General features: G+C 38.9%; 1 protein-coding gene across 14 annotated transcripts in view; it reads left to right on the forward strand.

Annotated features, from left to right (window-relative positions):
* Positions 1–14,795, forward strand: part of ZNF106 (zinc finger protein 106) — a 79,209-nt gene that overhangs the window by 5,065 nt on the left and 59,349 nt on the right. For all 14 annotated transcript variants that reach the window (XM_005284616.5, XM_005284615.5, XM_008169902.4 and 11 more), the window contains 2 exons: positions 9,081–9,163; positions 10,526–10,587. In XM_005284616.5, the coding sequence (XP_005284673.1) occupies positions 9,110–9,163; positions 10,526–10,587 (116 nt within the window). In that variant the 5' untranslated portion in view covers positions 9,081–9,109. The remainder of the gene's footprint in view (positions 1–9,080; positions 9,164–10,525; positions 10,588–14,795) is intronic.

Below are 14,795 nucleotides of genomic sequence, written 5' to 3' on the forward strand. Positions count from 1 at the left end.
AGGACTGAATGGACTTGTAGGCTCTAAAGTTTTACATTGTTTTGTTTTGGACTGCAGTTTTTTTTAACATAATTCTACATTTGTAAGTTCAACTTTCATGGTAAAGAGATTGCACTACAGTACTTTTATTAGGTGAATTGAAAATACTATTTTTTACAGTGCCAATATTTGTAATCGAAAATAACTATAGCATGAGCACTGTACACTTCGTATTCTGTGTTGTAATTGAAATCAATATATTTGAAAATGTAGAAAACATCCAAAATATTTAAATAAATGGTATTCTGTTATTGTTTAACAGTGTGATTAATTGTGCGATTAATCACGATTAATATTTTTAATCACTTGACAGTCCTAATATTTTTACTTAAGTGTTTGTCATTTTGGGCCCGCAATTTGCTGTCACTGTTATATTTCATTTTAAACAACCTTGCTTTTAGTCTGGCTATTATTTACCCTTCTCTCCCCTTCTCCTCTTCCCCCTTCTTCCACCTCCTCCCCTCACCCGAACTTAGTGCTGCTGAAGGGATTGCTTCTGGCTTGTCAGCCCTGGATATGGCATGACCTCTGTTTACATAACAGGTGCAGCATGGGCAGCACAGTGTAGTTCCCTGTATCACCAGGGATTCTAGTTTTCTGTTATTAAAAAGCCCAAAATTCTCCAATTAAAAAAACAGAAGAATCAGTGTTTTTCCATGATTAAAATGAAACGCTGAACTTTAGTTTCCCTAGCCACAATATATATAGGCATCAGTTGAACACAATGTTTTATTGATATAATTACAATTTTTAAGCAAGTTCGAAGCCTACCAGTGCCATCAGTCATTATTACAAAATAAAATTAACAGAATGAACCAGTCACAGTGCATTGTTTACTGTTGTCCATGGTCCTGCTGTTGCAGTCTCTTGTTTTCATTTCTTTGCATTCAGTTTATGTTTAGCGCTTTTCATGTGTTCTACAGTTGTCTGATTTTGAATGTAATCTACAGATGTGCTGCATACAGTACAAAACAGCACATTACCATTAATGTGAAATTTGTCCTTGCCAAATTCAGTCTTTAGGGGTGATTTTTCAAGTTTTTGGCATCTTTTCATAACTTTCACTACTCATTTCTGGAGGCTGACGTGAAATTTGAGATGCATTAAAACATGAATCCCTATATGCCATTGAGTAACCAGAAGCAATTTATTGGCGTATGGTTAGCTATGTAAATGTAAAACACATTCAAAAATCAACCCCAGGAATGGGAGGTTGCATACATCGAATAAGCAAAACTGGTACTTTCAGTAAAATTTAGTTAATATGTTTTTATTTTTACACAAAATCTAAAAACTTTTTTTTAAAAACAGAAAAATGCAAATTCCTCTTTTTTCCATGGCAAATGGATTTCTAGGATGCCTGCACATCACAAATATGCCTCAACTCTGAACTGGAAGGATTATGAGAGGGTAACTCAGTTTTCATGGCCTCTCTGCTGGAACTGCTAACAAGGGTGAAAGACAACTTCTTTAAGCATTGCCACATGACTCCCCCTCTTCAATATAGACTAACTTCAAATGTTAGATTTCATTAATAAGAGGTGTTCCAGTCTCATACTTCCAGTTCAGAGGCCAAGAATGAATCAAACCAGTGGCTGGCTGTAAACTAATGGTATCTTAATATCTGAATCACTCCGAGCAAAATATTTTTCACTTTATAGTCCATATTTCTCTTATGCGGCCACCAAACTATCTTAATTTATATCAGACTCCCATATCCAGCACTGAGAATAATACTTAGCGCTTATGTATTGCTTTTCATATTCAAAGTGCTGTACAAATGTTGATCTTAATTTATGTGCTTTATAGGAATGTTGTAATCTCCATTTAACAGATTGATAAATTTAGTCAATTTACCTTGATCTTATGTTTTATTAAAGTTTGTCTTTGCAAAATTGAATATTTGGGCCAAATTTAAATTCATAAAAGTCTCTTAGCATCAAGTAGTTGGAAGCTTCTATGATTAATTCTGCCACCAGGTGGTGATACAGGGTTTTACTTGTTTTTATAACCAGTTTTAGCAGGGCAACAGGAAAATTATAGAAGAAAATATCGTACATTGCAAGGAATTTCTCAATTTTATAGACATTTTCCCCCTCTTGTATGTTGTAACTGATTTTTTCCATTAAATTTTACTAATTTTTTGCTCCAAATACAAGATCCCTCTTCACTAAACAGCTATTCCCAGGAACAGATCAGAAGAAATCCTGTTCAAAGGTTTTCTTGAAAACTGGTGTTGAAAAATGGTTTAACTTCTCACATAGATGAGAAACATTTTTCAGATGTAGTGGAAAGTGTGATAGACATGAGATGTCTATCATATTGCACCAGGCTTCTGTCACACTTTATCTTCCTTTTGATTTCTTTTGATGTTGGAAAAGTCCATCCACTCTAGTTGTTAAGATGTTCTCAGTTTCAGCTGAGGGAAAGTCATAGGGACCCTTGCCAGTAACTAATGGATATTAACTTTTGTGTTGCAACTTCTGGGATCTTGAAGTGTATCTGTAATAAATAAGGGGAACCTTTGCAGAAGCACCCATAGCATGAAATGGCTACCTGGTCCTTTTCCTTGCAGTGGAATAGTGCGTCTAAATCCCAGTTCAACAAGGTACTTGAGCATGTGTTTAACTCTAACTTGAGTGCCTGGAAAAGCTGGTGTGGATGGATGCATGTTACACCATTTTGCCCATTATAATGCGGCCTTCATTTGTGACTGAAGGGATAATTGAAATCCTCACAATAAGGACTGGCAGACTTCTTTTCAGAAGCATCAAACTCCCCAATATTAGTTTTCACAGATGGTCACCTATTGAAAAACACATAATCAAATACCAACATATAGCAAGTTGAGTGCATGCTGGCATAATCAGCCTAACTTATAGGTGAATATCAGTTATCTGATAAAACAATAGTTACCCAAAACATCTTTCTTTTCAACTTTCCCTTACGGTACTTGTTGACTATTGGTCTCGTGCCGGTATTTAGCCTTAGATGGAGTTTACCACCAGCTTTGGGCTGCATTCCCAAGCAACCTGACTCCAAGAAGACCCGGTTCCGGCGCGCCGGGGGCCACTACCGGCCTCGAGGGCATGAAACTGTTAAGAGGTGCCCATGGACGGTGTGAGGCCGGTAGCGGCCCCCGGCGCGCCGGGCCCGGGTCTTCTTGGAGTCGGGTTGCTTGGGAATGCAGCCCAAAGCTGGTGGTAAACTCCATCTAAGGCTAAATACCGGCACGAGACCGATAGTCAACAAGTACCGTAAGGGAAAGTTGAAAAGAACTACCAAAACAACTTGAGCATCTTGGTTTTTGGTGCTCATTGTTTCATGAGTTATACAGTTGTGATATGTGGAAAGTAATTAAAATGTTACATGTGTATATATACTAGAGGAAGGATGGGATGATTCAGTAATTAGGTTGCTAGCCTGGAACTTGGAATTCCTAGAACTCAGGATACCTGGATTTATTTCCCTGCGCCACAACAGGCTTCCTTTGTGACTTTGGGCAAATCACTTAATCTGTGTGTCTCAGTTCTTAAGTAGTAAAATGGGTATAATAATTCTTCCCTACAAGGGGTTGTGTAAGGATAAATATATTACAAAAAAAAAAAATTGAGGCTTGGATGCTAGGGGTGAAATGTTTTAAAAGAATTTCTTTAACACTGAAGTTATTAAACTTTTACATCCACCCCTGACAAAAAATATTCACTTTTCTTTTGTCCATTACCTTTGCATCAGGGCTTCAAAAATCTAAATTTGTACTCTATTTCCACAGCAACCTGGGCAAAAGTGTATATTTAGAGGACACTTCTTTAAGGTTCAGTTAAAAAATGAATGCATAGCTTTTGTTGTCCAGTTGGAGGTTTCAGATTTTGAGTCCCTAGGAATTAAAAACAAATTTCTGAAAGAGAGCCTTGCTGTATACAGAAAAACTGCTCTATGCAGAGTTTCAGAGCTGAGTTGGTGAAGAGCACAATCTACAATACTTAAATAATTGGTATTATTAAACAGACATGCTGGTTAAAATATTGTTAGATAAGCAAGAAAATTTATGCTAGTAACAGTTTAGATGACAAACAGAAATCTTTGAAACACTAATTTACATTCTGTTATGCTATCTGTTTTCTTTTTGCATTTCAGACAGCTTGGAGAATGAAAATAAAATGATCAGTTTCAATTTTGTATAGCTGTTTTCACTTTTTGGTTTTCATTTGTTTGCATATTCAAAGTGCTATACAAAACTCTGTAGTTCAGTGTTGATGCTGCATACTCTGCAGAGGAATATTTAAATACAAACAAACATCTTCCTTAAGTTAAAACAAACAAACAAAAAAAGCCTACCTCTATTAATATTAAGCATCATAAATTCTTAATTATAGGGACCTGAATTTTGGGTCTATGGTGCCCGGCAATGTCCCTTTTGCCATACTATTTTAGGTGGAAGTGTAAAATTTTTGAAGGCTGAGTGTTACTTCACAGAATCTTCTATGTGACACTGAGCAGCTGGGCAGAGTGACCTGAAATTGGATGATCAGCAATCTTTTAAACTAAATATGGTGCAGCAGAGCAGTAGTTCTTTGCAGTGCTTTATTAGAGTTCAGCCCTTTTCACAGTCTCTTGCTCAAATAGGCTGACAGTACTGCTAAGGTCAGCAGTGACCCCCACCCCCTTCCCTCCCTAAGACTTTTACCGAAGCCCTTTGTTGTGGATTACCTCTTTGTAATCCTGTCCCTTCCCATTTCTTGTGGTACCTGCAAATACTACAGTTGCCTTAAAGATGGGAAGGCAATGGGACTCTAGCTGGACTACAGAACTTGTGTGATCAGTTGCTGGGGGAGAGTGGGGTCACTAATTTAGCAAAAGCACTTTGCGCCTTCCTACCATAAGCTGAGAACACCACCAAGGCAGTCTGCATTGCAGAGATGAAGTTCTAGGCCTCCAAGGTTTTTCAAGAGATAGAACATATGTTCTATCTGCTAGGACTGTAAAAGATGAATGTCCTTATGTGGGAGCTTGAACTAAAGATCTCTTTGAGGAGTCCTGAGGATTTCCAAGCAGCTGGTATGTTAGGCAGTCCTCACACTCCACTTCAGCTGTGGCTTTATATAGTCCGAATACTCAGCCATTGATCTGTAGCAAATTTAGCTTTGACATACATTTTTAACGTATGCTATCTGCCAAGGTTGAACATCTGAGCAGTAGTTATAGGCTAATGAATATTATGGCAGGAAGTAATTTAATGCCTTATATTTTCTATTTAGACAGTTTTTGTTTGCCAGAAATGTTTTCCAGACTCTTCATGTAAGAGATTTATTCCCTACAAGTTGCTTTAGTTGATTCAGTAAATTTGTATTTCTCATACACACTCTCACTTTTTAAACTTGCAAGCCACAGGCACGTCAGAACCAGCTTATCACCGTTAAGATGGCCCCAGATGATGGTAAAATGCATATTTTCCCTCTTTAAACCACAGTTTGGGAACAATATTTCCCTAAAATCCAAGTGTATGGAGCAAAGGAGCACTACCTCCTGCTATTGAAACAGCCAGCCTTCCCAGGTAGTACTCACAAAAATGTGTCTCAGATTTCTTTTTGGTCATGGTTGATTGACTTTTATTTATATTATCATAACACATTTTCCACTCTTATAATCTTATATCTGAAGCCATTCGGTAGATTGCTGGTGTCCAAGGCAAAAATGATTAACTCTGGCTAAGCCTGGAGGTTATCTAGTATTGAAAATGTATCTGTTATCTTTTTCCCTTTAAAAAAAAAAAAATTAGCATACTTTCTATGTAAGTTCTGCTTGTGCTGGAGTAGTGAGCACCTGATTCTTTATTTTAACTGCTTTACAGCTGAGCTGACTTGGGTACAAAGAAGGTCAACTGTCTTGACTGAAGTTACACATGGAGTAAATGGCTTAGCTAAGATTTGTACCCAAGCTCTTCCTGGATCTCAACACTGTTATGTAACCAATAAGGCCAAGTTTGCACTATGGCACCATATCTATGCGTCTGTGGCACCATAGTATAAGCGTGTCCTACGATGATGGAAGGGATTTTTCCCATTGCTGTAGGAACTCCACTTCCTCAAACGATGATAGCTAGGTCGATGGAAGCATTTTTTCATTGACTCAGCTGTATCTATGCTAGGGGTTAAGTTGGCATAGCTATGGTGCTCAGGCATATGGGTTTGTCACATCCATGAGTGCCATAGCTATGTCACACTAACATTTAAGTGTAGACCAAGCCTAAGGAAACTATTGTAGATAATATTTTGAACTTATTGTACCTTTTGCATAACTTCAAAGCACTTTAGAAAGGTGAGTCTTGCAAAGGTTCTGTTGGAGGAGATGGTTGAAAATTAAGCAAGAGAAAGAAAGTGACGACTTTCCCCAGTTTGTACAGTGAGTCAGTGGCTGAGCTGGAAATAAAAGTTGGGCCTCCTGTCTCCTAGTCACCTACAATGTCTCCTAGATCCTGGAGCCTCTCTGAATGCTCCAGCTCCAAGAGTCTGTCTCTCTCTGCAGAGACAAAACTGTTTGTGCTTGCATAGCAACAGCCAATAGCAATTGAAATCAGTTAGTATTTTTAGTACTCTAATAAGCAATGCCCAGTTGATTGGGCAGTTAGAGGGAGCCTTAAACTCTTCCTGTAATCGTGTATAGTTACCATGATATGTTTTAATTAGCCAAAGCAGGTGCAATTTTAGCTCTACTTGTTAAAAGTCATTTTAATGTTACACACTTACCTGGGGCCAATAGTCACATATACTCCACTGACCTCTTTGTCCTTATTAAGTCCCATGCCACCCTTTTGCACAAATGTCTGACAAATTCCATAATGCTCTGCTAATTTGAAGCAATATCCTAAACACATGTGGACATTATTCTATTAAACTACAGAGTAGCACTGGTAAAGAATATTGTGACAGCAGAACAGATCCTTACACAGAAGGAAGCCATCTGTAATCAGTATAAGGATTAGCACCTCCTGCTTTTCAATAATATCCTTATATTAATCATATTAACATAAGTTTCTTGAATTTTAAAGAGATTTTTGTCACTTGGATCTTACAATGAATAACGCCTCATCAGTAGTAGAAAGTGTGCTGATCAGGCACTTCCATTCTGAGCTCCTGTTCTCATGTGCTTATTAACATGCCATAAAATTATGCTTCAGTCCAAAATTTTTCATGATTGTTCTCAGCCCAAATCTGAATTTCTTTTGAGAAGTGTGGTAACATTTTGTTTAGCTATTTTAGTTACTTACAAAATTTGAACAGTTTTTTTAAAAGTGTCTTCGAATAACCCCAAATACTTGGTTCTGAAAGTTCACTTTGAGCTCCAATGAAGGCAAGTGCATTTGGCATGCAAGCATCTAGTAGTCATATTCAGTTTGACTTTCCACTAAACTTTGCCATATGGAGATGCTAAACTCTAGACCTGATCATGATTTAGTACATATTTCAACACCGAGTATCCCAGATATAAATGTCTTTGTCATTAATCATTCAAATAAAGTGGTTATGTACCTGATAGTGTTTTCATATATGTGTTAATTTTCCTTGTGAAGCAAATGTACATTTCAGTAAAGGCAAGAGTGGCACACCAGTAATGCACACTGACTAGCTGGTATACTTGGTACTCTTCATGATTGAGTTTCACATGTTTAAATATATGCATGCATTTATTTCAGTATGATCAGACCAAGTTTTTCTTTTTTAGAGGGAAAGTCATTTTACATTATGATGACTGAGGGTTGAAATGACCGATGGGGAGACAATTCTGAATTTTGGTTACACTGAACAGCTGTTAGTGACATTGACAGTTATCTACTGAAAAATACTAAATTGGGAGGAATTTGTTAAGGAACCCTATTTTGAATTTCCTGTCATTTCATGAAATGCTGAATTAGAATGCAGTTATTGCTCAGGGCTGGTTCAGGCATATATGGGCTCCACCTGCAAAGCCATTTGATTGGGCCCCACAACTACAAAAGCCAAGATTCATTGTGCATCCTATTCCCACCAACTATGTGCCTGAAACTTCTAAGCCATACCAGATATGAGGGTTTAATGTTGTCATTGGGTAAGATTAAATAATAATTTCTGAACTGCACTGTGTATTTGTCGAGAGAGTTTGGGGAATAGTGGATGGAGATTCCTTGTTAAATTGGGGTCACTTATGACTATGAATTTTGCAACCTTGGCTAAACTAGCCCTTATAGAAATGCTTATCTGTAAAATAGCAACACTTCAAAGATGGCTGAATAATGTCTTGTTCACAAGATTTATGTATGTCTGACAGCATTAGCACAACATTACATGATATATTTTCTTTCCCCTATTTCTCTTCACTTTAAGGTGAGGGATACTTTTTGCCAGTCATTGATCTAGAAATGGGCAATAGTTATAGGTGTCTGTCTATTTTTTTTCCCCCTGTTGCTTAGTGTTACTTAATGACTTGTGAGAAGAAGAGAACAATGTTTTATCCCATTACATAAATAAATCTATCACCATCTGTTATAACCTAGATTGTTATGAGCATGATGTCTGATTGAATTAGTTATTAAAGACATTTTATTTTATCATGGAAATTCATTTACTATATTTAAAAACACATATTTAGCAAGTAACATTTTCTTCAATCTGTAGTTGCCTTTGTTTATGTACAATTAGTTCTTTAGGATAATTCCTTAAGTATCTCTCTTGTGACCATCCAGACTATGATAGACTTTCTTCTTTGCCAAGCTAATTGCATGACTGCTTTCAGTGCTTCAAACCCCGCTTGACAAGAATCTGATCTCTCAATCCTTTTTTTTTTTTTTTTTTTTTTTTGTAGTCTTTAGATGACTACTTAAAATAATTTAGTGCCAGTTGAAAATGTAAGCCATACATAGATGTGAGAGGTGCTTTTTAAAAGGCGGGAGGAGACACAGGGACATTTCAGTATGGTCCTTGTAAGAAGGAGCTCTTATTTTTAATATCTTCAAGACAATTGGACTGATAAGAAACAGTGTCCAGGATCTCTCTTTCTATTTTCAGGTTTGGGGTAAGAGCTGTCCAATGTAGTCATGGCTCGAGAACGAAAATGCATACTATGTCACATCGTGTACAGCTCAAAAAAGGTAAAAAATAAAATGAATTTGCAAGGCTAATATCTTTGTATGTGGCGATCTGGCTATATGCAGCATGGGAGAAATGTGTCCTTTCTTTTAAAAAAGAAACTGTAAAGATAACTTTTTGTATCAGAAACTGATAGAGATCTTCAGGTCTATTGAATGAAATAGAATTGTTTCAGTACTTCCTGATAGCCTCTTCCTCAATGTGTTCATGTACTGGATATACATTCTCATTAAGTATTAAAAATATCCATGGCTTTCAAGTTTTAATGTAATCTTTTGTATGATTACATTAAAAAGTGTATGAAAGTTGTAAGTCAAGCACTCAGAAGCCCCCTCAGCCTTAATTCTGTTCCCTTGTGCATTCAGAGTGTCTTATGACATAATCATATTTTGTTTTTTGTGATGGGTCCCTACATCTTTCAATATGTCAGAAGGACATTGTTTATCAATTGAGGCAGCTCATTTTCTCATCATCCTTGTTTAGTATTTGCTGTGGCTTGTTTACGGCATGTCTTCCAAACCCTGCACTGCAGATGGAATTTTTCTTTTCCTTAGACTTTCTTGTAGTGCTTATCAATGCAGTATCAGAGTATCTCACAAACAGTAATTACTTTTATTTTCATAACATTTTAGTAAGGACAAAGTGCTATTCCCATTTTATTAATGAGGATCTGAGAGCAGAGAGAGAAGGGTGGCCATTTTTCCAAGTGTGTCTGTTCTAGGCAGGAAAAGAAAATGGAGCGCCTAGTCCCATTCCTGTTCCTTAACATGAGTGTTCTTCCTCTTCTAGCAGACATCTGCCTCATTTGCAACATGTTATACAATGACTGCAGTGAATGAGTCAAAACTGTTTTAAATCCAAAACCAATTCACTATGCATGTCTCAGTTCTGTCTAGAATGCGCACCGAATGAAACAGGTCCTGCAGAGCAAAGCAGTGTGTGTTGATGTAAAGTAACACTGTATCATAATGCATATACACTCACAAGCAGCCCTAACGTTGTAAATATTCTGATTTTTGGGGGGGGATGTTAAAAAAAGCCAAACTAAGACTGTTTATGTTGTGGAATGTTTTTTTAAAGAAATAATTGTTGTACAGTTATTTTCTAGCAAGGAGTGGAACACGTTGAAGTCAGAGCCCTTGCCTCATTCTATGTACGCTTTTCTATATCCACCTTCTAGAGCTCTGCCCTCCTTCTATATGAATCCCAAAGATCAATCCTATGGAAGGAAGCTTAGTGGGTAATTCCTCAGGGTGACACCACCTTCAAAAGAAATAGAAAAGACCTATTAGAGCAGAATATATCCTCATGCAGAGTAAAATGAATCATGAGTTATGCTTTTTTTTTTTTTTTTCCTTTTGTAGGAGATGGATGAACACATGAGAAGCATGCTTCACCACAGAGAACTTGAAAATCTGAAAGGAAGGTATGCGAATGATCATGCAAACTGCCTTTCAGTGCAGTTTACATGTCACACTTTTTGGGAACTAAATAGCCTTATTTCCCATGCAAGCTAAATTCAATTTAAAGGGAGAAGATAGATTAAGAATTAACTGTTTTTATAAAGCACATTTCTTTGTGCCTTTCTAATAGATACTAAAGATCTTAATAGCCATGAGGACATGTCCCTGTTAGGAGCATGGGATTTCTCCCTAAATCTGTACAGTTTGCTGCAACTATTAGCTTGGGCTGTAGTTTGGTTTTTTTCTACTTTCTTACAAAATATCTGTTGCTTTAGTTAGTTTAAATTCAAATGCCTAATATGCTGGTGGGCTAAATCATCTGGAAAATCCAAATCATAGGAATCATAAATAAAATCCTTTTTATTTAAAAAAAAAATTGTTGTGCAGGATGATTAAGACTTTGCAAGTTTAGAGATAGACATTCCAATTTGTACCCAACCCCACGTTTAGTCTGAAATGCACAGACATTTAGTACATAGAGGCTCCAACTCTGAATAGTGCCCCATTGTGATGGGAGCTGTATATGCGCATAATAAGAGACATTCCCTACCTGAAGAATTTACAATCTGATTAAATTAGAATGATGGACAGGAGGGGAAATGGGCATAGCAAGTTGAAATGACTTGCTCAAGGTTGCACAGCAGGTTAATTTCCGAGCTGGGAGTAGAACCTAGCTCTCCTAAGTCCCCACCCAGTGTCCTGTTTACTGTACCATACAGCCTCTGACCTTCAAATAAAGTATTTATACCATATGAATTTTTTTAAAAGTTTATATTGGGATTCCCTCTGAGACCTTTTCCACTACACCTTGTCCAGTTCTGGGAGAACACTTCAGCCAGTTCCCTGGGATTCAAAACACTCAGTTTGACTCTGGATTTCGTCACTCACATTCCTCTATTTGACATATAGCAAAGCTACGCTGAGTTGATCGCAGGGGGTCTAGGGTGTACCACACATCCAAAGTTACACAGAAAACCTCTTCCTTTGTATGCCTTTACACAATATGTTGCATTTGCTATACATGAAATCACAAATTTTTTGGATTGGCTTGCTTACTTTGCAGGAACCAGTCGGTGTACATCATTCTCTAGCCATGTGCTGTCCACGTGGAAACTGATCTTTACATTCCAGGTTTATTTTGTCCATAGTCTCCATCAAGGTATTGCTGCTTATCTTAGTTAGCACAGACTTCCTGTCAAGCCCCTATTTACAACTTAACATTCCATTCACCTTCCCAATTATGCCCACTAAGAAATTAGGCGAGTTACTTGTGTCAAGCCAGGCCTACAGTATATTTAAAAAATAACTCCCCTAAAATCCAAATGATCCTTCACTCTCAAATGCTAATGGTGTTCTGGATAAGCTGAATGGAAAAGGGGGAATTCTGCGTCACTGCACATGCACAGAATTTGTCTCCCGCAGATATCTTTGCTTCCCTGCAGACAAACGACCTTCCCCTGCAGTATGTTTTGGGTGCCCAGGGCAGCTGACAGAGAGGTAAATCACTGTGGGGCAGGAGACAGGACTGGGGAAGACCTGGCTGGTGGCTCCTTTCCTGCGCCAGGCTCAGCTGCTAGCCCCAGCTGGGCTGGGGAAGATGAAACTTCCTCTTCCTCTGCACAGCATCTGGGGCCAGCTCAGACCCACCCCAGATTTCTCCCCCAGCTGCAGGAAGCTCTGCAAACTCCCCCCGCTTCCTGCACCCATTGCTCCTCAGCTGCAGGGTGAGGGATTCCTGTACAGGTTGCTGCTCCCCAATATGTCCAACTCTTTTGCATCCAGACCCCCTCATACCCAGACCCTCCCACCAAGCCTTCCTCCTCCCTCCCCACACTTAGAACCTCTCCTCAGCCCCCCGATAAGCCCCACTCCCCCTGCACCTGGACCATCCCGACGAGCCACCCGGATCCCCCCACACACCAAGCCCCAACCAGCTGCACCTGGATCCCCACCGCACTGAGCCGCACACCCAGACACCTCCCTCCCCCCCGCCCCTCCCCCCCCCGCTGATCCCTAACCAGTTCACCTGGACCCCCCTGCAGAGTCCCATTACTGTTGCACCCAGAACCCCCCAAGTAAGCCCCTGTGGATCCAGAGCCACACCTGCATCCCCCACTGAGTCACCTGCACCCAGATTGCCCCATACAGAACCCTCTTAACCCACACCTGGATCCTCCCACACTAAGCCCCTCCACTCTTGGATCCTGCCTTGCTGAGCCTGCCAGCCCACAGAGAGGGGCAGGGCCCTGGGGTGTTTTCTGGGGCAGGCTGGGTCCTTGCACTGTGTCAGGGTTGGGTGCAGTCTCACCACTGAGTCCGTGTCCTGGGGGGAGTTGCACAATGATCTCCCACCTCTGTGCAGCCAGTGGCCTGTGCTCCCCAATGCCATGTTGGAGTCTCTACATTTATTTGACAAATAAAATTTGCAAAATTTTGTAGAATTTTAAAATCTTGTGTGCAGAATTTTAATTTTTTGGCACAAAATGCCCTCAGGAGTAAACTACTACTGTGGTGGTGAATAAATGTAAGGTGTCCAGACTTTCAATGACAAAACTGACATCTTGCCAGTTGGGGAAAATGTGCCTGAGAGGACTTTTGATGACTCTTTGGGGAAGGTTGATTACTTCTTCAGCCCGCCATTTAGATGAGAAAAGGACACTTAACAGTAAAAGGTGTAGTGCAGAGGAAAATGGTGTTTGCTCACTACCCTCTTCTTTTTCTCATCCTTCTCTATCTTTCTTGCTCACTCCTCTGTTCATTCTTTTTTTTTCTAATCTCTCTATTCTGTTACCCTTCTAAATCATCAGTGATGCTTTTAAAAAGCACTTCCTCACTCTGTTGTCTTTCCCCACTGTGCCCCATGTCTCTTTGGGAATAGGAAGGGCCTGAAATTGTGCCTGGAATCAAAAGCACCTTATTTCTGCCTCTCATCTGTTCTGATTCTTAGCAGCAGAGGACATCTGTTCTGTTGGTGAACAGCTGAGAAGTGGTTGCTCAGATACCCCTGTGTCATCAACATTAACTTTAGCAGTTTGTCTCAAGCGTCTATGTTCTGGCTAATTTTTAAAGCATTCCCTTTAGTGTATCTTTTCTTACAGCATATGGTAATGATTCTGAATACTTTAACAATTGCTGAGGCTGGGATAGATTCAAGAGCTAAAGATGGTGCAGATGGCAGCTTAAAGTCTTAGTCTTCCATTTTGTGTTTGGATTTCTAGGGCACGGTTTCCCCCCAGCTGACAACTCCTCTCTCAGCTACTGTTGAACGTTAAAGTCCTGCCACATTTCACCTAACACTAGCTATCAGTTTAATTCTTTACAAATTATATATAATATACACATACACACACTGGAGCTAGAACTGCTTCAAAATGGATCATCCACATTGTGTAATAAACTTCCCTCTCATCAAACAGACTTATCTCAATATTCTTCAGCTTGGGCCCGGGGAGGTGTGGGTTTGGGGTTTTTTTCACTTTTTTTTTTTTTTTTTTAAACTAAGTGCCTTTCATCACTTTTACCATCTGGAGATTAGATCATCTATTGAATTCAGTATTTAACTCTGTATTGTTATCCTGTTGTATTCTTTGTGAAATCTTGGTTTTAGATGAAAAGGAAAATTTCAGATTTCCATTGTATCTGATATTGTGAAATTTCAAAAGATTTAGTAACTGTAGTTTTCCATTTTCTTAGTATCAGAGATGAAAGAGAGTGATTTTAATGTGTGTTTCATTCTGCTGTCGAAGTATTTCCATCACTTTGATTTGGATCTCTTCCTACAAGAAAGGCATCTGTGCTCTGGCAGACCTAGTTCTTATACTTGAGAATCAAAATGGATAGTAAATTGTTTAGTTTACAACCTTTCTTTCTCTTTCGCAATTTGGAGTACTAGAAATCTACATGGAATTTCACAATTTATGTAAAAGACAAGGGGTAGTCTCCAGGAAGGAGACTTGCAGCAGCAGCCTCATAAACCTCAGTATGTGGACTAGCTACTAGAGGGGACAAAGAGCTACACTGTTAACATGAGTTACATTAACATTTATATTATCTATAGGTTTCAGGGTTAACACCCCATTGGCATGAGTCAGTTCACGCTTCTGAGTTTGTCTGCAGAGGAAGACATAACTGCATTGGTTTAAACTTCGTTTGCATTTTTTTAAGTTAACTT

The sequence above is a fragment of the Chrysemys picta genome, chromosome 4 (assembly GCF_011386835.1).
Source record: "Chrysemys picta bellii isolate R12L10 chromosome 4, ASM1138683v2, whole genome shotgun sequence".
NCBI lineage: Eukaryota > Metazoa > Chordata > Testudines > Emydidae > Chrysemys > Chrysemys picta.